Source organism: Bombus bifarius, unplaced genomic scaffold (genome assembly GCF_011952205.1).
Source record: "Bombus bifarius isolate JDL3187 unplaced genomic scaffold, Bbif_JDL3187 scf7180000008008, whole genome shotgun sequence".
In the NCBI taxonomy this organism is placed as follows: domain Eukaryota; kingdom Metazoa; phylum Arthropoda; class Insecta; order Hymenoptera; family Apidae; genus Bombus; species Bombus bifarius.
Genome location: NW_022884386.1, coordinates 617,162 through 640,130, shown reverse-complemented (window position 1 = coordinate 640,130; position 22,969 = coordinate 617,162). Strand labels below are relative to the sequence as shown.

At 39.5% G+C, this 22,969-nt stretch overlaps 1 protein-coding gene across 1 annotated transcript in view; it reads right to left on the bottom strand.

Moving 5' to 3' along the window:
• The window catches only part of LOC117206596 (neurotrimin-like), a 66,108-nt gene that overhangs the window by 1,918 nt on the left and 41,221 nt on the right, over positions 1–22,969 (bottom strand). The window contains exons 2-7 of the mRNA XM_033446072.1: positions 2,988–3,191; positions 2,031–2,401; positions 1,105–1,252; positions 714–989; positions 302–408; positions 18–207 (exon numbers count right to left, since the gene is read on the bottom strand). Coding sequence (XP_033301963.1) covers positions 18–207; positions 302–408; positions 714–989; positions 1,105–1,252; positions 2,031–2,401; positions 2,988–3,191 — 1,296 coding nt within the window. The remainder of the gene's footprint in view (positions 1–17; positions 208–301; positions 409–713; positions 990–1,104; positions 1,253–2,030; positions 2,402–2,987; positions 3,192–22,969) is intronic.

Sequence of the window (22,969 nt, the reverse complement as noted above, 5' to 3'; positions counted from 1 at the left end):
TCTTTCCATCTTCTTACCTCCTACAAACATGTGTGGTTTTGATGGCGGGGACCATCCGAAATCGTTTCTGGCCATAAGGATCGCTTCATACGATCCAGGTTCAAGCCCTTCGAATTTATATTCCACGGTAAATTGATTTCCTTTACCATTCGTTACCGTCGGCTTCAGAATTGTCCAATTATCGTCTCCTTTGCAACGATATTGTAGCTACATTATGCAATTAATACATTTATATTATCATATGAAAAGAGATACTAATAGATACGAAGATAGTAGAGAATGGTAATACGTATTTAATTACCTTGTATTCGGTAATTGGCGAATAACTCTCCAATTGCCATTTTAAAATCAATCCCGAATCGGTCTTTGTCATCTCACCACCAAAAATCATCGCTTGAGAGGGAAGACCTGTAAAGCGAATTAATGGCCGTTTCATTGTAGCACATTATTTTCGAGTATAAAATATCCAAATTCTCGAAATTTTGGCTTTACAAATTTTCGAATTTTCCGATCTTGAAATTTTCATACTTTGCGACTCTTAAATCCTCGAACTATCAAATTTTCGAATATTCAAATTTTAGAATCTTTTTCATTTTCAAACTTTTGTACGTGAAAAATTTCCAAACGTCGAAACATTTCAGTCGCTCTCTAACGTGTTTTATTTCATTTTTCAAATTTTTCCTTCTAATTGAAAAGAAAGAAGAAACTCATACCGGTAAGGGAAATAGTTTTCTCTGCTCGTCCTAATTTATTTTGCGCGATGCACGTATAATTTCCCAAGTGTTCCTTTTCGGTATGCAGAATCTCGAGGATATGCCGTGTTTTGTTCCCCTTGATCTCTATGCTTCCTTTTTTCGGCATCACTTCCTTTTCATCTTTCATCCACGTCACTTTAGCATGCGGATGAGCGTGCACGTTACACATCAACTGTGATTCAACACCGAGACCGGTATGCACCCATTTCCCCTTTGTCTCTATTTCGGGAGCGTCTACGAAAACAAATTGTACACGTTCTTTTATGTTTGATTTATTCCATTGAGGCAACATTTAAATATAGAATAGTAGGTCACTGTAACAACGAGAACGTGTACCACAAATTCTTACAGTTAACAACGACGTTAATGGCTTCTACAGGTGGATTCTCCATTCCGTTCTCGATCAAACACTGATAACGGCCACCATCGTGTTTGTTAATGTTTATTATAGTTATACGGTTGCCAGTGACGATTACGTTATTATGCACTCTTTCGTTCTGTAATAAAAAGTAAAAAGAAAAAGGTGAGAAACGTATGAACCACATTTACTAGACTTTTGTCGAATAAACGTCTTTAATACGTTCTATAAATAAGAATCGCGATTTCTTGCGATCATTACTTTTCCTTAATTAAACGTTCCAATGAAACTTTTTCGTTTATCTTTAACCCATTAAAGACCAAGCAGTGAAACGATACGTAAAAGTTGTGTAAACGCAATATTATTGGGAATGCGAATAAAGTAATTTACATGCTGTTTTCTGGAAGTAGAACAAACGTATTGAAATAGCGAATACTTCATAAAAATCCACTATATACAAATCAGGGAAACTAAAAAGTAAGAAGATGATCGCGTTAATTTTTCCAATCTTCACGAGAGACTACGCTCTAGGTAGAAGCATTAATCTAAATATATCATATCATTCTTCTAAAAGGATAATCTAAGAGGTACGTTATTTTATTTTCTGATCTCAAACATTATTCAAGTTCCTCGACATCCTTCGCCAAGCCATTTCTCAGCCAGTTTTTTAACAATTTACTTTTTGAAAAGTATCGAGCAATATTTAATTTGTATCCTAAATAAAGGGAAAATTCAATTATTCTGGAAAATATTTTTAAAATATTTCTCTTTACAAGATACAATGCCTTAGAGTCTTTTTTACAATCAAAATGTTAAGACGTCCTGACTTCGGAGAAATATTGCAAATGAAATAAATAAATTTTTGCCAGAGTTCACGTTCCTTCGCGCACAGAATACGAGTACAAATATCATCTTACCTCGTGATACCACTTTATCTCACTTATCGGTTCTATCCTTGTTTCACAACCGAGGGTAATGTTTTGACCGACATTGACTTCTACTCTTTTCGCAGGGATGACCTGTATCAGGGGTGGTTTATGCTGCTGCGTTGGCGGCGATGTTGATGGAACCGGTGCTTGCTCAGAAACTAACACTCTATGCTTAATCGTAATGGGCGGCTTGTTCAAAATACTGCACTCGTAATCGTTGGAAGTATCATTGAGCGTTGCATTGTAGATCACTAATGTATTATTCCATAGTCGAACCATCCTCTCCTTGTCTGCGTTCATCGGATTCGAGTCGTAGTAGAGAAATTCGTCGTCTTTCTTCCACATGACAGCGAAGTTTTCTAAGATATTACAATTTGGTCAAATCTCTGTACACATTTAGATTTAACTCCTTGCACTGGAGAAGCATTTTAACGTTTTTGTCTATCAATTCGATAATCAAAAATTGAAATCGCGAGATAAAATGTTCAGTTACTTGTTTCGTTATAAAATAAATATTTTATATTTTAAATTGTGATATTTCCTGTTCAGTTAATCACTCGAAAGAGTCATAACCGGAAATATCATCCTCTGAATCTTACCATGGTATCATTAAAATTGATAAAACGAAGCATTTCGTGAATTTCTTATTGAGAAAGTCAAGATAGCTGATTAAGATTACTTGATCGTTCACCATTTTCATATTTAATTTCTGATTTCTAAATACAGTGGCAAACAAATTTATATTATACATATGTAATAATGGATTACGAAGAATATCTCTGATGAAAAAAGAAGGTACTTTTTGACAAAATATTCACGCTTAGCAATTTTGCGAACCGACACAATACATTAAAATGATCGTATCAGAACGCTTGTATTCCGGATGCAAGGGGTTAAGAAAAACATAAAAAATGTAGAAATTCTACATGTTGATTTCGTACCAACCTGCATTTTTTAATAGACAATGTAGATATATGGTGCCTCCATTTCTCACGTGTATACTCTGTGGCTTAGATATGATTTGTGGTGGTTCCTCAAGAGCTCCAGTATCATCTTCGTTATCGATGGTATCATCGTCGTTGTAGTCAGACGGTGGATCGTCTTCGATGTAATCAACACTCTCGGAACTTTTAGCCGGTTTGCACCAAGCTGTAATCAAAAGGAATACGTTACCGTAACACGCATTTTCTTTCTGAATTTCGTTTTAAAATTCTTTGAACACGCGCCGTTTTCTTCGGTTCCCGTGAATCTTGTACGCTTTATTAACATGGCAAAGAAAATGCTAAGAAGATGAAGAGAATTTTTATCCTCTATTCAAACAGGAATGCAAAAATCGCGATCTCGTGTTCACGATCGCTAGTAGAGTAGGACCTTTAATGTAAATGTTATTTACGATTTACCGAGTGAAATCTGTTTGTATACTTAAAACTTTCGATTTAGTACTTTCTTGTTAGTACATAGTTGATACATATATTAATTTAGACTCGTTATAATAATGACGCCAATAAAGATAACAATATCGACATTAAAAATTAATTGCCTCGATTATGCGAATTTTTCAAAATTATATAGTAAAAGTAATTAACGAAGAACGAAACGTTCGAAATACCGACAGTACGCGCACTGATATTCGTAATAGTATTAAAAATTAATTACACGTGTGTAACTGCTTCAAAATTTAATCCTCGCTCGAACGATTAATCATACGAAATCTGGGCACCGACCTCGCGTACCACACAAAGAAGAACGAATCTATTGTTATAGACCGATCGCTAACAGCTGTTACCTAGTTCTTTCTCAAAGGAAACACCTAAGATTTATATCCAGGAGAGGCCTCGAACAACGATCGAAAAGAAGGACACGCCAGTTGCAATTAGATTTCTAGTGCACGACATGCGCTTAATTTCAGGCCAGCGTATGTAAGCACACTGTTTTCTAATAATACACGGCCCTATACTTGTCTGTCTTTCCCAACAATGCTCTTTTCTGCTTGTTTGCGTGTGACTTGCGTGTGGCGGCTGCTATCGGGAGGCCACGGTTTAACAGGATAAAAAATTTCAGGGTGAACAGTGGAACGAATGAAATAAGAGGTCCACACCCTCGTTGGCTGCGTGTCTATGCTCACTTTGCCCTATTTTCAGCCACGTTCGTTTTATGTTCATCGTTTACGTATCCACGCTACGATCGCCTTCGATGTCAACTAAAACCACCACACCTCTGTCCATGAACAGACGAAGATAATAGCGAAAATTTGAGATGAAATAAAAGTAAAATATGCTAAACGTTGAATAATTTTAGACCAGATTCCTTGGACCAGAAACAGCACATCATTGTCGATGGAAAGATGAAGTGATGTTGCAGCCGAGATGGGTTACTGGATAAAATAAAAATGAAAATAATTTTGACGAATTTTGAATAATTGATCCATGTCCTTTGGAGCTTTTGATTTCGTTATCGGACACTCGAGAAGCAGGTAAAAGCGTCGACGGCTGACCCACTTCCGGTCCCCACTTAAGGTCCACTACGCTCGCGTGAGCTTCGCATTGTCGATACGCCCGAGATCTCGCGGTATCCTTTACTTCAGCCTTCGTGAATTTATGCTTGATTCGAGAATAGCTAGTTAGTCTAGATCTGAAAAGCTTTCGGATTTAGGACACCGTGAACGCCTCTTTGATAAGCTTTGATTACATTGCGAGTTTCAAAAGAACCTTCAATGTCTTTGTATTCCGATGAAACTTGATTGCTTTTGCACGATTAAAGACATTAAGGCGCGATATTAATGAAAGATGTTCGAGATTGAAATAGGAATTTGCAATTCTTGCGAATGTTACGTGTAATTTGCCGCAAGAACGTTGAAAGAGGTGCAAAACGTTTATACGAGTATTATTACACGAAAGGATTGAATTATTTGGAATAATAACTGCGATTATATCAAGAACGACCTATAAATCTAGGTTAATGGCTGACCACTACGGTAGCCAGTTCTGTTTCCACTTAGCCTGTAACCCCTTGCTAGCGACTCAGCGTCGACATCCCTTGGCAACGGCCTAGAAAAGTCGCCACGGTGTCCCATTGCTCAATTTATTCTCACCATGGGGTGCTTAACGTACTCTTCCCTTTCTGTCGACCTTCGATGACCAATCGAAGCGAACACATATGTTTCGCTTAATAGACATCCTTGAAAATCGAAATTCAGCTTTTATCGATAGTAACATCGTTCAATTTTTATAATTGTTTTACATCATAAAGTTCGATAAATTCTTTTATCGATTAATTTTATAAATAGTCTACGGTTTTTATATATTTATGGAAATATTGAATATGCAACAACGTACTGGGTGTACGTAATACGTAAAAATAATAAAATCGCCAAAATATTCGTTAGATTTTTGCGTATCTTCGTAGTTTCTTGAAATTGAGTATTTCGTCAGTCGTATCTGTCGAGAATTTGGCAAGAACAAAGGGAAATTTGTTCTATCGCGACGTGTTGCGATTAAACGTCACTACAAGAAATCCGATAAAGCGACGACTTTAAATCTTTTCTCGCAAAATTTACGACTGTCCTTGGCGATTATATTGAATTCTAAATCTTCTCCCTCGAATTTCAGCAGAATGACAGGGACAAAGGTAAGGACATCTCGGCGACGATCTGGACATCCGGCGTCCAAGGTGAAAGAGACTGCAATACGCAATGCATCATAAACCAGGCATTCGAACAAACGCAATGTAAGACGCAAGCACAGCTCGATGCATTGGTTCATCGCGGAGATCTTGCGAAATCGAAAAGAAATCCAAAGAAATCCAATTCCCTCTTGTTTCTTCCTCTTCGTCGTCCGCCTTCCTTTGTTCTCTCTTTTCTATTGGAATTCGAACGGTGACTCGGTACAAACACGAAAGAATAACGGACGTGCTTGAAAACCGCAAAATCGTTTTGCATTAGGCGCACGCGTAATAAACGATGATGTCATCCCAGCGACATGTCCAAAAAAAGGACCTGCCTCATGCTCGCGATTCATCCTAACAGTACACGTCATCCTGTTTATGCGTTTGCCCTTACGTGATCACGTTTTCTTACGTGTCTGCGCCGTGTTCCGCGGCCGGCCGCCACCCCCACAAATCAAAAGGATACAGACTGTAAATCGACCGGGTGAGATCGGCTAGAACCGCATCGAGTGGTCGATGCGGCGTGCGAAATGTCAGGGTGTTGTTGCAGGTTGCAATTACGTTCACGGCCCGACACATACTGCAAGGAAATTTATTCAACTTGTAAACGTAACATCCCGCCTTTTATGCCCCATTTTATAATTGTTCTTAGCGCGAAGGAGCGTACAGACGATCGATATTATCGTCAGTACTCAGGATCCTCGGTATTATCGTACGTGAGAGAACCTTTACACGTCCAATATATATCGTCGGTACAATATGGGGAACCCTGAATACGTCGAATAATATCGATCGTCTGAACACTCTCTTAAAGAACGACGATGATGCGTTTCGAGCGTATAAAACGATCGGTCACTTTTCCATTACCATCGAATCTGGAAGCACAACGTCTCTTACTCCGTTGTGATTTTAAAACCGATGAGATATAGTTTCAAGAGAAGGTAATATTTGCAACATTTAGAACGATCAATCTGGATCTGAGGAAGAAGTAACAAATAGTTGAGAACCTTGTAAAATTAAATTATCGAATACTATTCCGCAGAATTGTTGAAAGTGACGACTGTGTGAGTAATACTGACTAATATTATGGAAGTAATCAGGATCGAAATCCCAACTCTCGTAAATGACGCATAGATGTCAAATTAACGATGATGTTACGTTCGAGATACATTTCCTGTTGAATGTAGCTTGCATCAATTATACTGCAACAGTAGCAACTAAGATTTTATATCTCATTCGTTTCGTATCTCTCATCACGTATGAACAGAAATGCAAAATGTCCGTGAATATATAAATGTCTGCGAATATATATGTCGGAGAGGGAAGGACAGCGGGACTTTCCGTCGGGAATGCTGGGAAAAACCTCCCATCACCATAGTCAAGATTTTAACGTTTAAGCCATAAAAATAAGGAAAACAACTTTTAATGTTCCAACCTGGCGTTACGACGATGGGTTCAGGTTTAAGGTGACATAACGGGTCACCAGACGTAGCCACGGTCACGGGAGGGCCGCGTACCTGACAGAGGTACGGAATGATTTTATGACTCTCCTTAAAAACAAGGATTGACCCGAGAAGCGGGGACAGGAGTATATAAGGGTAGGTTCATCTGGATTCAGGGAGTTTTTAGTTAGTTAGTCGTTGAGCGAATTGCCGAGTAAGTCACGCTGATACTGGTCATCCCGTGGACCGTGGATTCGTTATCGAACCTGGATTCGTTGTCATCCGTTGTCATTCGTGATCATCTCGGACATTCTATTGCCGTTACTCATAGCCTCTTGTAGTGCCCACATTCGCACCGATAAACACTAACCACATCCGCGACGGTAAACTAAATAAAGGTTCATAGAACGCCCCAAAGTGCCAACCTGACTCTGACATATAAATATACGATTAAACCGCATACAGGTTTCTTACATCATGAACATCCAGCCGGATTTTCCGCGATTATTCATCGAATTTTAATTTCTATGCCAACAAAACATGGTTTCGTAGAAACGAAATATTACCAGAGGATAAAGACCGACCACGCATTGACATTTCGAATATTTCTCGGTGGTCATACTACCAATTTAGATCGACGTCATGTTCCTCCTATACACAGACCTACAGCTTTTTTCGTGCAAGCAAAAGTATTCTCGATTACGCTGTTCCCATCCGCACAAACGCAACGGAGCCGTTTTTGCAATTACACTCTGTATCCTTCTTTTTCTGCTCATATCCCTTCAAGTAACTCACACACGCGACACACACAGTGGATAATAGTAACAGTAGATACAAGAAGACACCAGTAGCCAATTCCGATGAAAACGTTTCGAGAGAAGAAAACGATGATGAACGAGAAACCGTAATGCAATTACAACTGTTCTCCGCTTTGTACATCGGCAGTTACAAGGTGCAAGGAATGCCAGTTGCATCGATAAATCTCAATCGGCCGTTTCTCATCGATACGAAAGAAAGGTCATCGGATCTATGATACATCCGTTTCGACGAGCTGCCCTTTAATCGTATCTTTCCTCTCTGTCGTAGAACTAAACGTGGAGTTGAAACGTTAAGCCTTTGTGGTTTTCTTTCAGGTTTTAATTATGAAACGTATCTTTCGTATTGTATATTAATTTTACGGAAATATGCCGATATATTATCGGTTACGAAGGAAGAATTTTAAACAACTTTTCCAAGTAACTTATTGGCTATAAATTAGTTGGAATTAAATGGCAAATTCTGCTTGGATCGCAAATTGCCAAAGAATGTGAAAAGCTACCTTTTTGGTAAGAACGATATAAATTCTACGTGAAATGCGATAAAAAATGCTATGAGCGGTAAAATAATCTTTCTTAGCTTCTGGAACTATCAAAAGATAGAACGTACGATCGAGTCTCGAAGAAACTAGATCCATTAAGGATAAATAAATACTTAATTCGTATAAACTTGAATATTAACAATTGCGAAAATAAAAAATTCTTAACCCAAGGGAAAAATCTCGTTAAGAAATACGAAGACGAGACGGTGTAACAACCATCTCGAGTTTTTCCCTCATCGATCGTTTTCCTCCCTCGTGAAACTTGCGTCTGTTTGCCTCGACGAGCCTTCCTTTCCTCGCGGAAGTGTCGTCGCCTCATAGGGTAGAAAAGCCACCATAGCTTTCCCCAGTTATCGATGGTTGGCGTCTTCGTAAGGCAAACACGATCGCCCTCTTCAATTATCATAATGCATCACGATGTCTGAATCATCCAGTCGTGTTTTCCTTGAATACTTTCTACCTACCTGACTCGCAGCAACGTTCAACTTACATGCTATATATTTTATGTTAAAACCGACCGCAAACGTAATGACGATCGAACGAGGAAATCTCAAGCATGGCCGTTAATTTTCTGACTTATTGCGCAACTACTGTCTTATATCATGGTTAACGAAGAACCAAGAGGAAGTCCGGGTTTGCAGAAATTCTCAAGAGATTACCATAGAGAACGTCGTGTTGGAAAACGATCGAAAATATCGGCGAGATATTAACATTCAGAATTTATCGTGCGAAGGCTGAAGTTGACAGTGTTCGATGGATCACGAATGTTGAATGGGCTGACGTCACCTCTCGCATTCCCTCACGCCTTAATGGTTATTATTGCTAAGAGGCACGCACTCTTATTCCAAGAGGGAACCTCTCGTTTCACGTATGCCGCGTTGAACACGTGTGCGCCTGTAAACATCGGCCCTCACATTCGTGGGTGCGCGTAAAATACCACGAAAGGAGGTAGGGGTCGTTGCGTGTCCACGTATGTATACACCAACGATGTACGTGTGTCATGGAATGTGCAACACGACGTGCATTGTACACTGGTGTTGGAACATGGATAATAAAACTGGGAGTGCCATTTGGCCGAATTGACCCGTGTTAGCACACAACGCTGGCGTATAGCACGAACCTCCGAAAAAGTCTTTGGTCTCCTAAAGAATCGACGATATCGTTCGTTTCGTAAATACCGAGGACGATGTTTTCGAGGCGAAGAGTTTCATCCTACTCCTTCTTCGTCGTCTTCTTCTTCTTCTTCGTGCATCGCCGTATATGGCGAATGCGAATCTCTTCTCCTACGAGTTAACTATGGAGGATCTGAACGAAACATTACGGCGTAACGATTCGAAAGCGGTTCGACAAGTTTGCAGTCGCCGTCGATTAACGTTGGCACGCGGCGAGAACAACGCTTTCCGAAGTTCCCTCGAAGGGGATGGATTCATGATTAATCGTCCGTATCACGTTAGCTTCGATAAGACGTTAGATCGAGTCATAAGTTGTTTGTTTCTCTCTCTTTTCTAATCTTTCAAATGCTACTTGCAATTTGCTTGTGTAAAGTATTATACTTGAAAAATTGATTTAGCGCGTTGATAACAATGGCATTGAGGTATTTTCGAGTGACACGTAACTTTAACAGGTTAGGCTCGGTTATTTCGATCCTTTCTGCGTGCTCTCCTTGATATAAGCTTTCCAAGAATATATACGAGGTATCTATTAACGTTTTTTCGAATGAAAGTCTTTTAGTTGTTGATGTAAAAGAGATTTTGATGAAAACGCGTTGTATTCAATGCACGACAATGTATGTATATTAGAATTAATAAAAGACGATAGTTGGAAACATCTTCTAGGATTTGCTTGAAACGTGACATTAATCGTGCCTAGTAAAATTGTTCGTGTAAATTCAGATTTGTGTGAATGTAACAAAAGAAACGAAATTCAAATATAGATTCATTTTGTTCCAAACATTATCGTAATCGCGGTACTTTGTTTTAGATACTTTGTAAATTCTTGCATATTATATTCATTCTCTATACTTTTTTGCGCATTTAATTGCATATCTACTTATGACTCGATCCAATTAGTCAGATCCGATAAAATACAACTTATTATCCTCGTACAACAATTTTCCCAGTAGCCTGTTAGCGATAATTTCATAACCGGAAATAAAGACACCTTGGTAATTAATACAATTCCGTCTAACAATAGCTTGGAAAGTTCTAAAGGGCGACGTTCTAATTCGCTCGAACTAACGACTAATGGTCTAATTCTCACAGCGTCGTATTTCAACTAATGCAACGTCGCTCCTTCTCTTTTCTCCGGACTAATGAATTGCGTCACAGTTTTTCGAATGAAACAGAGAAGAAGACTCGCTGCTGACTTGCCCCTCGACGATGTCATCTTTTCCACTCTAGGGGAACCAACTATGTATTGCGCAACCTGGCCGACGAAGAAGAGCCATCGCCGCGTGGAGAAACGGAGAACGCGATTCGAAATAATCCGTAGATTGCAGCTGGTTCTCACCACGCGAAAATAACCGTGTGCGGCTGCAAGGAATATAACGTCCCGCGTGCGGCGAAATGGCAAAAGGGAGGACGAGACATCGTGCGGATGGCGAGCTGCCAAACGGGAAGATAACATAGGATCGCAGATGCTCCCTCTTTCCCCTGGCTCGGGATCTAAGAACCGAGCTAAACTGCTGTGACCAGAGAGAAAGAGAGAGAGAGAGAGAGGAGAGCGTGAACGGAGCGGAGCAAAATGAAACCACGAAGAAGATACCGTGACTACGCCCGGATTTTTTACCAAGTCCCAAAGCCGCCTGATTTAGACGCAGCTCCGTTGACGGAGGAACGAAAGCGTCTCTCGCTCTCTCCAGAAACCTCCGCAGCGTTGCTTAGCCTCCTCTGCTCCGATTTCGCCTCACGCCTCTATACGATACAGGAAGGGAAGCAGTTTTGGGGGATAGCATAGCATAGGAAATAATTTATACCGAGCGTCTAAAGATAATTTCCACGGAGAGGGATATCTAATAGAGAGACAGAGAGAGAGAGAGAGAGGCAGTCTAGGCGTAAATTGGGTTGTATAGAGATTCGATGGATATTTTCTTATGTTCGTTTATACGCTTACGTTATTATCGCAGTGGATATGTTAACTAACAAATACATCGGAACAATCAAATATTTAAATTCTTGCGAGACATCGTTTTTCACATGTTCCATTCGTTAGAACGATAGATCAGATTTTCGATGTTTTAAAAATATCGAAAGTGCTCTTTGTATAATATTTAGCAGGTGCAACGAATGTTTCTTTAATTTCCCCTTCTTTTGTTGTGTTCGTACAGATATAAATTTGCCTAAACATCCGCGATCTAGTCACGGTGAACTATCATAGAAATAGAAAATAATTAGAAGATACAGCCTACAGTAGATATTTCCCTTTTAAATAATTTAAAGAGAGCTTCTTTACAAAAGTAGCTAGGAGAATGTTTTTAGAAACCACGCGCTCCATCATAGCCAGGCAAACTTGCATTGAAACGAATGATGATCATTCCGAGTGATAACCTTGCAGTTTTCTTCGTTATTACACGGGCTAATAAATTCTAATTAGTCGCACATCGTAACTCTTTCCGTATTTTACGATTATAATATGTATCCGTAAGGGATTTGCGAAAAATTTATTTCATCACCATTCACGTATTTGTATGTTTATACGTCGTTACAAGTCAGTAGCTCTCGCGTAATTTCACGTTTATACTTCGCTATAAGTCAAGAATCATTCGCGTAATTTTACATTTACTATTTTCGCAATCTAATGTACATTTATTGTTTCTCGATATAATGTCTCTAAGTGTTGAGCAGATACAAATATGTAACAACAATATGTGACCAAAATATTCAAAAATTTCAGTTTCGTCCATCTTCACATTCGATGTATACGTTTTATTTCGGAGTAAGAAAGTCACATATCGTAGAAATTATGAGAAAAAGATGTGACACGGATCGAAAAAAGGAGATTCTGCGCGAAGCTCTGTTAATCGACAATATCAAATGTAAAAAGTTTCTTAATAGCTTAAAACGGTCAGGGTTCTCAAGACCTTCGGTATGGCGGCAAGCAGGATGTGGTAATTATTATTTGTTGACCGCGTACTCATCTTGCGTTAGTAGGCGAATGTCAACAGTTTATCGTTCATTGTGTAAACGATGACTACCTTTACTCGTACAGCGTAATGAGCGAACTTGGAGCGGAATTTACATTTATAGAGACATATAGCTGAAAAATATTCGCGAGATCGAATGCTAGCGTTTTAACGTATGCAGATGGAATGGAATTAAAATATAACGCGTTTACTCGATATCTTTCAATATTTCTTGCGTGAAATTGTTTTTCTTGCAAAAACGAGAAAGTAATACACGAGATTTGAACAAATTTTTACGAGCTTGAAATCACAGAGATTCTTCTGTCGAAGCTTTTAATTGTATTTAGTATTATTTAATAGCTATTGATTTCATTAATTTTATTTTAATAGTTTACTACTTTAACATTAAACATAAAAGATAACCAATCGTAGTAAGATAACAATTGTATACAAACCGTCTAAATAGATAGTTGCGTTGATAGTTAAATCATGGAGTTAAAAAAATAAAACAGAAAGAGAAAACAAACAAACAATTAGTTGTTCGCTAAAGAAAGATGTAGATTCTATGCAGAGTGCGATAGTGAACGCCGTAAGCGACAAAATAATTTGTTTTAACCTTTAGAACGATGCCAGGCTAGCGCTAAAATCGCACGATGCACGTAACGAAATTAACAAACACTTCGTTCTTCGTTCACGCTTAGAGTCCTCACCTCTGACACCGCCGACATCACCAAGCGACTCTTCGACGATTCTTCGTATCGTACCAATGGAATTAAATAAACATCGTGGAACACGACTCGAGAAGCATCCCCCTTCACCCTTTTACTTGGAAAAGTCATGGATGCGAGATTTGGTAACGCGATACGTATAAACACGAGAGGGAAACCAATCAAGGGTTTTCAACGCTGATATTCGCCCTCGCGGAACGACGAACTTGAACCACGGAATCGATCGTGTAATCCGGTCACGTAGACATTTAACCCTACGCACGTTCCCCCGTTGCAGGATCTAATACTTTCCCTTGTTTGGAAACGATATTTCTGGGAATCGTCTTCGCCTCGAGAGAAACCCACGCGTGCATCTTAAAAAAAGACTAAGAAAAAGAGAATATCTCTTGTAGCGAAGCATCGAAGCATCGGCTGAACCTATAAAAATCGCCGTTCGTTTGATTTATACCGACAATTACACGGGGACGAAGCCACATGGGCCATTGTGCGTTCCCCATTCTCGATCTTCGTGTCGTGGATCATCCGACGACGCATTGTGCGAGACGACTCTCGGCCACCAGAGGATCCTTCCTCTGTGGACACGGTTAAACAGTCGTTAAACGGTGAGTCACGATCCTAAGCTGGAAGGTGATCGCGTTATGCAAAGTTTGTAGGAACTTCGTCGAACGTGTTTGATGGACAGAGAAAGTTTTAGAATATCGTAATCGTAAATACGATTAGTCGATCGTCAGATATGACCGTTCTTCCGTACATAATTCTGTAAATGTATGTTACGAAGATGAAATATCGGATAGTGTGGTGGGTAGATGGCTGGTGTGTACACCGCTGACACGACTAACGTTCCGTGTAATGGCATTATATCTCGTTCATTACCATTGATAAAGCCTTAAGTAGTATGAATGTCGGGTTACCGTGAACCGTATCTTTACTTGCTTTCTACCTACCAGGTAGGTGAGATAGAATTATACCTACTCTGAAAACTAATTTCCAATAGCTCGCATTAGGCGAATTTGTGCAATCTTGTTTGCCAACAATGTTGCAAATCTTGCTGCCAGAATTTTTCTCTCTACTCGATGCTCTACGTTTAAAAGAGTAGTCAAACATTTTTATCGGTACCAGTTTCCTACTCTAGTCATACACTAGTTAATATTTTCAATATTACAATATTCTTGTGATTTTGACGAAAAACGTAGCGCAGTTTTTTATCAAATTTATCGTTGCTACCTATCAAGATTACTCGATTCGGACATTTCCAAATTTTTTGCTGCCACTTTTCAATATAAAATCATTTTTAACGTTCGTTAAGTTTTTGTATCGTTGTTGCGTGCGATTTTAGAGAATATTTGACAATTTAATAGAATTATCTTCCAATAATCCTTTTGGAAATATGAAAATCGCATTTAAATTAATAGGATTGAAAGCATATATTTGTGACATGTAAATACGGAGATATCATGCCACCATTATGGTACAGCGATCTGACAATTGCGTTATAGACAAACACGGGCGGGCAGATTCCTTTACTCTAGAAATTAGTGGCGGTAACCGATAATAGTTGTCAGTGTGCTTTCCCCTACGCAATATTGACAAGTCGTCGGTAGACTCATTTGCGCTACCTCACTGAATCTTGACCACGTGCCACACGCTCTATTATGGCCATCGTGAAATCATCGTTTCTCTGCTTAGCTATTCCCGTTTAAGTATAACGAACGCGTAATTACTCTCAATTAGGGCAGCAGGCGTATCGCAGTCTACCGTTTCTTCGTACAACTTTTTTATCCATCCTTCATTCATGATTTACGTTGCTTCTTCGCAGAGTTAATCGCGGCTCGTTCCGTTGCTAATTAAAGATATAACGTTATCAGAAATGTTTTTCGTCCAAAGCACTTCGTTTTAATTCACAGAGTAATCTCGAGATAAGCGATTTAAGCTAAGAAATAGGTTACTCAGTGGTGCGCCAGTGTCGTTCGAAGAGCTATTAATTGTCGATAAGTTATCGATAATTTTTTGATACTTATTAATACGTCGATAACATTATCACTGTATCGACGCAACGAATAAACAGAAAAATACAACTCTCTAAAGATTTTGAGGAAAACAACTGAATGAATTTATCAGTCAGGTTTGAAGTTATTTGTATACTACGAAAGTACACAAATGTACAAACAAATACACAGGAAATACACAAAATTCCACAAACATAATGGAGAAGAGAGAGAAGTACACGATGTGTAAGTAAGCTCACAGTCTTCCTATTCAAATCTAATCTTACATTTGTAAGAATTGTATAAAAATTAACAGTTTATGCGTATATTTTTTCCGAGTTAAATTCTCTTTACGAAAATGTTTTTCATCCTTAGATTTTTAAGGATATCTGAACGAAAGAGTTAAGAGTAAATTCAGCTTGTCAATACCGAATGAATAAAATTGTAACAGGATCGATATGTATCAATAACGTTATCAGTGATAGCACCTTTAATAAATCCAAAGACGAATATTGCAGTGCGTATGGCATTTCCAAGAAAGAAGGAAATGCCATGACCCAATGGTACTCGGTATGGCAGAGCAACATACGCTTGTAATACCGTGTGACGCGGGCTTTTCACTTATCGTGACAGAAACGAGATGTAAATCGTGGAAAAAAGCGGCGACCACGACTCAATAAACCTACAGTTAGTCACGGTTGACCTACTTACGAGTGTCTTCGGTAAATCATGAGCAAGACAACACACGCCACGGAGAACACGGTGGATTTCCGTGAATCCTCAATGAAGCCGACGAGCCGTGACTGGTGTAGATAAGCAGCTGCGGTTCCTTGACACTGCGGAATCGACGTATGTTGCTCCATGCCACTTGGGCGTATCGTGGACTATATTAATTGATCGGTTGCCTGTTCTCTACGTGACTATTCCAGTTTATTCACGATCTCGCCGAAAGTTCATATTTTGATGCGTCTTGGGTGCAATTAAATCGAAATCGTTAAACAATGAAAAGATTATATACTCGAAGAAAGGCAAAATAATCAAGCAAAAAGAGGACACTATACTTCTGAATGTGATTATCTTATCTAGGTTCTCTCGAGCTTTCCCTTTTCATTGATTCTAATTCTCGACGTTTTAACGAATCCGTAAAAATTCAAAATTGTTTGACGTGTACGATACAATGCACAGTTTTATGAAGATGGATTCTCTTTATAGTCATTTGAGATCATTATTTCCACTTAATTCGATACTACGCACGGTATAAACACGTTATTTCATTCTTCGAGAATTACGTATAAAATGATTGATTGTTCATTATATTTCCATGATGCATCCGACGTTTCAACGGAAATGATTAATCGATTAAGAAACTAGAGAAAAATATGATCAAATACGTCACATTTGACAGCAATGATTGCCAAAAACATGTATAAAGCGAAGAAAATGACATACCGTCAAAACAATCACCAATGATATTCTAGATCGAATAAAATACCAAAGATCAGGATGCCGACGTTAAACAAATCGTGTGTTTCCGACATAAAGAAGAACGACGAAGGCAAGCTTTTACCGTTTCCATAAATCTCGACGGATTCTTATCGAAAGCCGCGTGACAGATTCTTTTTTTAATTCAGGTAGCTGGCCTGTTACACGAACGCTTCTCCACAAAGACTCAATCGACCAGTTTGTCGAGTTTCGTATATGGAGAGGCAAGCCTTATTGGAGAGAAGTCCGGGCTCCCTCGGAGGAAGGATAAAGAGATGTCCTGATACCGATCGTGCCCGTGAACGCAAAGAGTTTCATCGACCTTTTCCCGATCCGTGCAAACCAACACACAGGACAATGAATCGAACTTGCTCCTACGAGGAACGCGATCGTCTGTTATCGAACGACTGTGAATAACTTGCGAATCTTATTGATCCATTTAGCTCTTTACGGCGCCAAACCGTTCGACTCGTTCTGGGTACGGGCCACATTAATTGACTAGTCAGTCGGGTTACATAAATGGTATGAACGCGTGCACAAGTTTCTCTATAGATCGTACAAGCGAGCAGTCCTCGAAGAAATGCCAGCGTCTCTATCGATTTACGATCGCGCGTCGACATTGACCTTTACGCCATCGTCGTCGCTAAGAATCTTCTCGTGGGTCTCTAGGGTCTCTAGTTGAATCGAGACGGTTTTCTCGATCCGTTCGCTGTTATTTCCCGTGCATCGTCCGTACACCTTAAAGTATTTCGTTCTCATCTTTGATTAATATTTTTTTACTTTAGATATGTATTACTTTATGATGATAATATTCATACGTTAACTATAGTATCGCATATTAGATAATTATAGTTTGAAATACCTCGGGGGCATTGGTCAATCAAAGAAACGTTGAATTAATAAAGCCTAGATTAATAAGTTTGATTGAACGATAAGGCGGCTTGAATTTAAGTAACTCGACTAATTTGAACAAGGTTTTGCACAGACGTGAGACACGCATCGGACAATACTTTTGAAATGCCATTGCTGCATTATTCGTGCCATACGATGAGTAAAGTTACGATAAAGACAATGTGTTGGTGCGTAGGATCGAGCTGTGTCATTTTTTATCTATTTGCGTTTTATATATTTACGTTTTTCGATATGTCTTACTCATACTGTAATATTTTCCAAACAACGATTCTATGTATATTAGTTTCGTTAACGACACAAAGTAGTCATAAAATTGGAAAATTGCCATCGACGATTAGGTGGAGCGCAGTTTTGCATCAGAAGATAGCGATTGTCTGGGATATATATCTTCATGTTAGTTTTCGCGATAAAAAGTATTGGTATGCTTATACTCGGCTAGATCTATCGAGACTGATAGCACGTTTCAAACAATTATACTTCATAAACAGTACAGCTGCAATGACAAATACCGCCGCGGCGTATCTTTTCAAGGACGGATAGCTGATAAAGTAGCAAGTACGGTACGAACCAACAAAAATAATAGTCTGCAATTTTTAGCGAAGTTTAGTGAGTCAGCCTGGCGCAAACACGTCCTCGCTGACTTTTTTTAGCCACTTTCGATATTAGATCCTTTTAACAACACAAAGTTGAAACACCGTTTTAAGCAGCCCAGCTTTTATCTTCGCTTTCTTTTGTATCATATTTTTTATTCACAAGTAATATTTTAATAGGATTTTAATGCAAAATTCAGAGCGTATCTGAAACAGTACGCGTGGCGCGTAACGCGTCAACCACTTTCCATTCTCTGTTCGCTGCGCGAAAGGAAAGAAGGCGCCAGGTTCGATGCGGAGGCTGGTTTGTTTTCTTCTTTCTTTAAATCTTAATCTCGGCGGGGCTTGTTCAGTTTTTCATCCACCCTTGAAACGAAAAGGTCCGCAGCATCTTTTGTTCCCCCGAGATACTCAGCTCGCCGCTATAAATCACCTCCGGTGTACTCCAGTGCATATATTATCCGGCAACAGCCGAATGCGCTTCCGCTTATGCAACCAGTTGCGCTTACGCGCCGGATCCATTGTGCCGTCTTTTACATTTACATCTTGAGAATTCATCCTGCACTCTTTGGCTCATTCACAACGACAAAAACGACCAGCATTCATGGATCGAACTTCCCTAATATGCTCGCGACTTACGTAATGCTGTCCTTGAATTATGGAACGAATATGACGAGTGCGGCGTTAGTTCGTTCACCGTCAATCGACGCTTATTCTATTTGTCATTCGGGTTACGTATACGAACTTTTTAATGAGAATCTTATAAAGGTGTACAGGATATTATACAATGATTGGAAAAAGTATCTGCATATATTCTTGTTTATCAATGAAGCGTTCTTTCATCGGTATCAAATTGTAGACATATGAAAGTACTATAAATGATACGAAATTTAACGCACTTGGACCGAATTGATTTAGTGTGTAAATGTTGTAATAAATACATACAATGACGCGCAAATACTTTTTGCAACCACTGTAGGTACCTAATAATAACTTGATCAAAATTCTTATGGATAACAGACTTTTCAGAGATACTGATTTTACGTAATTCAATGAAATTGATTACCGAGATTATTTCGATCGATACGAAAGAAAATGATCTATGAGATTCAAAGATAATCTACTCGTGTAATATTGTATAAATGTACGGTGAAAAAATCACGTTGAGACAGGAAAAGGGCATTTCTATTGTACCTAATGCAATTAACGTAGATCCAGAACGGGAATAATTAAATAATTCCGTCGAATTTTTACAGAAAATTGACAAATACGAGGAAAAGCGATATCAAGTTTAACAATTTGCTTACCCCTGTACATCTCAAAGTATTCTATAAATATTTGCCAGATATCTGGTTCGATAAACTTATCGAGACGCGTAATGGACTGGAGAAAGAAAGACGCGATCTGTAAATGAAAGAACTACTCTATCCTATTGTATCGTGTACACGAGATAAATCTTGCACGAGTCGCTCGCGCTTCCATTTAAATAATTCGTTCAACGAGCTCCTTTAATTCATCCGCTTGAAAGCTCCGATGGTCTTTTATATACCAGCAGCCTGATAGTAGTTAGGTCTCTTAAGTTTCTCTTTGAGCCGGAGCCTCCCGAGAGCGAGAAGCATTCTGTAAATAATTTTTGAACGCGTCGAGGATTCAGGACCGTTTTTGCTCGCAAGACCGTTCGAAATTTCACTATACGAAACGTTGATATTCGGTTGGCCTCTTCTCGAAAACTTGGTTGACCGATGAATAAGGTTTGCCATTAAAAGCGGGCAAATATTTGCCAGCCGTCCTTAAGTGCTCTTCATCGTCGTATCTCGTAACATCCTGGCCCGTTCAGGTAGAGGATCGGGTAAATAAGAAATGATTTCAGAATTCTAAGGAGCTAGTCACCAAGTTAAACAGACATTCTCGATGGTTCTTGCCGCTTCTGGTTATTCATCATTGAATCGGAGCTGACTGTACAACTCGCGTTTAAATCAAGAAACTTTGGCGTATAAGGCGAACTGTCCACTGAAATTTGAAACGCGACATTCGTCTTCCTACAGTTTTATAATTTCGAATCGTTTCAGAATAGGATGGAGTCGAGTGACATAGTAGCGATTTTGCGACAGTGACTTCACACGATTTCGTAGTTTCGTATTTTTAAAACCTGGTGCACACGAACATTGTTGCGATTTGGTAGTTTTATATTTCCAATATACGAGTCGTTATCACGCAACGTTCAGAGTGCGCAATTTTCCCGGTTTATATTTATAACGCACGCGAACATACGATCTCGTTATTGGAAAAGTTTTCTGTTAACGAACGATGCAATGCCGATGCAATTTTTTGAATATTGACATTATACGGATCGGCAACTTTACACTTCCGATAGCAGCATTTCACTTTCTCTGTACATCGTCGTATTAGGAACACGATCGCTGAGTCGCGCAGCGTCAGCGCTGCGAAATCACAACATCGAACCGCCCCTCTGCAACAAGCCCGAAATTGCTGAATCGCAGTGTCACTATTGCACGATCGCAACGATGTTGTACCTCTTGTCTGCTCCAACCTTATTTAGAATCTCGAACACCGTCATTCGTCGAGAACGATTATTTCGAAAAGATCGAGGGACTCGTGACAAAGACGACCCTTGTCAAGTATTACAGAAACTGACCTATAACTTGATTCGCGTTATCGAACGAATATCAATCGGTTTTATAAAACCCTTATCGCAAGGTCCGCAACTTTATGATTAAATTAGATGTAGTTGGTCTGCGTTATAATTATCCATTTATAAGAACCGTGTAATACGATGAATATTTTGTCTGGAAAAAATTGAAACACACGATTAGAAGCCGATACTTTTGGCGTTAGAATATTCTTTCGCTCTCTCTCGTTTAGTTAAAATTGCTGGAGTATCGTTTTGCCTTTCCGAAGAAAGGCGAGCTCTTCGACTTTTCCCGTTGAAACGAACGTTTTCTTCGTCCTGTGACGAGGCACCGCGTCAGCTTCGTGATCACCGTTTATAATGGTGACGTAATTATTTCGATCCCACGCACGACATCTCGTAAAGCTGCGCGAAACGTGCATGCCATGCCGGCATACACACGACGACAGACACATATATAGCTGGTAAGCATTGGTACGGTATCCATAAACCACAGGGAGAAAGTTATGCGCTCTTGGAATAGAGGGTCGCGTCATACTGATATCCGATACCGCAAAAACGACATCCGCAGTACATACATACTACGTCCTGTTACTCCGATTTAGGTTGGGATTAATTGGTCCTGTGTTAGCCATTGATAAACCGTCTACGCCTCTCCGGCAATAAAGCGCACGAACGTAAAAACCGCAAAGACTTGATATATAGAACAGGAGTTACGTCTTGCACTGCCGACAGTTAGAAAACGATACGCTTTCGTCTCGATGATACGTAATCTCGAAATATTTATCGAGTGGTTGATCGAGCTACACCGATATCGCTACAAAACGTTATTTTTCCTTCGCCAGTATGATCAAACAACGAAAGAGTCGATAATCCTTTGCTTCGCGATTTTATTCGTCGTTATTTTCAGCCAAGACACAACCAGATATCGCAATTTTACATTTCTTTTAACAATTTGCTTTATTCTTTGTTGAAAATGACAACGCGAGTTCGTGCTCGCCATCCATATGCAGATGCGTTAGTTATAAGAAATAATAACTGGAAGATAGTCCTAGTTACAATCGATAGGCTTAAGATGCTTCTTTATTTATATTTTATATTTATCCATTTTTGATTTATCCATTCAATAAAATAATAACTATCGTGATCCTACCTCCGAGTATAGAAATAACAACGTGCTTTAATAACAAATTCAAAGCAAAGTTAGAATTCTTTGATAGAAATATTAGAATTAATAGAAATTGAAATAGCGATTTCCTATACCACGATTTTTGACTCGATATTAGAAGGCGAGAGGTTTAGTTACCCAATGTGAAAGAATTTCAAGGAGAACGTCAGCCGGACAATGTTCGTCAGTGACATTGCACGACAGCGTAGCTCGCGGATGGTTTATGAAACGCGACAACGGGTTATCGATATACAAATCATGATATGGAACAACGTGGTCTGTCAAACGCGTTATAAATATTCATCCGACGGTTATTCTGTGATTCACGTTGCCTCGTGTCTCGTTACTCTTCGGTTCCAGCGACGATTACTCTTCGGTAGCGCGTCTATCGTTTAATTGACACTGAGGCGCTAAGAATTTATGACAAAACTACTTAACCAAATGCATGAGTCACCAATTAAACCTGTCATCGCTCGAGGAAGTCGTTCTGCGTGAGCTTTTCGAGTGGCTCACCGACAACTTTCATGACGCGTTCCCTCTTTCGCGCTTGTATACACCGTGACTTCTCTCTCGACACGTGCTGAAACTTTCCCCGTTCTACCAGCACGCCGAGGAAAATGGAGGAGGAAAATGGAGGAGTAAAAGAGCGTGGCACAAATTGACGCGTCTTCCACCGTCGGCGTGTCCTTCCTTCCGTCTAACACACGGCATAAAATGGCGCACCGTACGAAACACGTTTACCGGAGAGTAAAAGGACTCGCATAATAACGCCGGCTATATCTGGTATACGGGGGCTTGCATGTTATTTTCGATGGTAAGTGCGCCCGGCC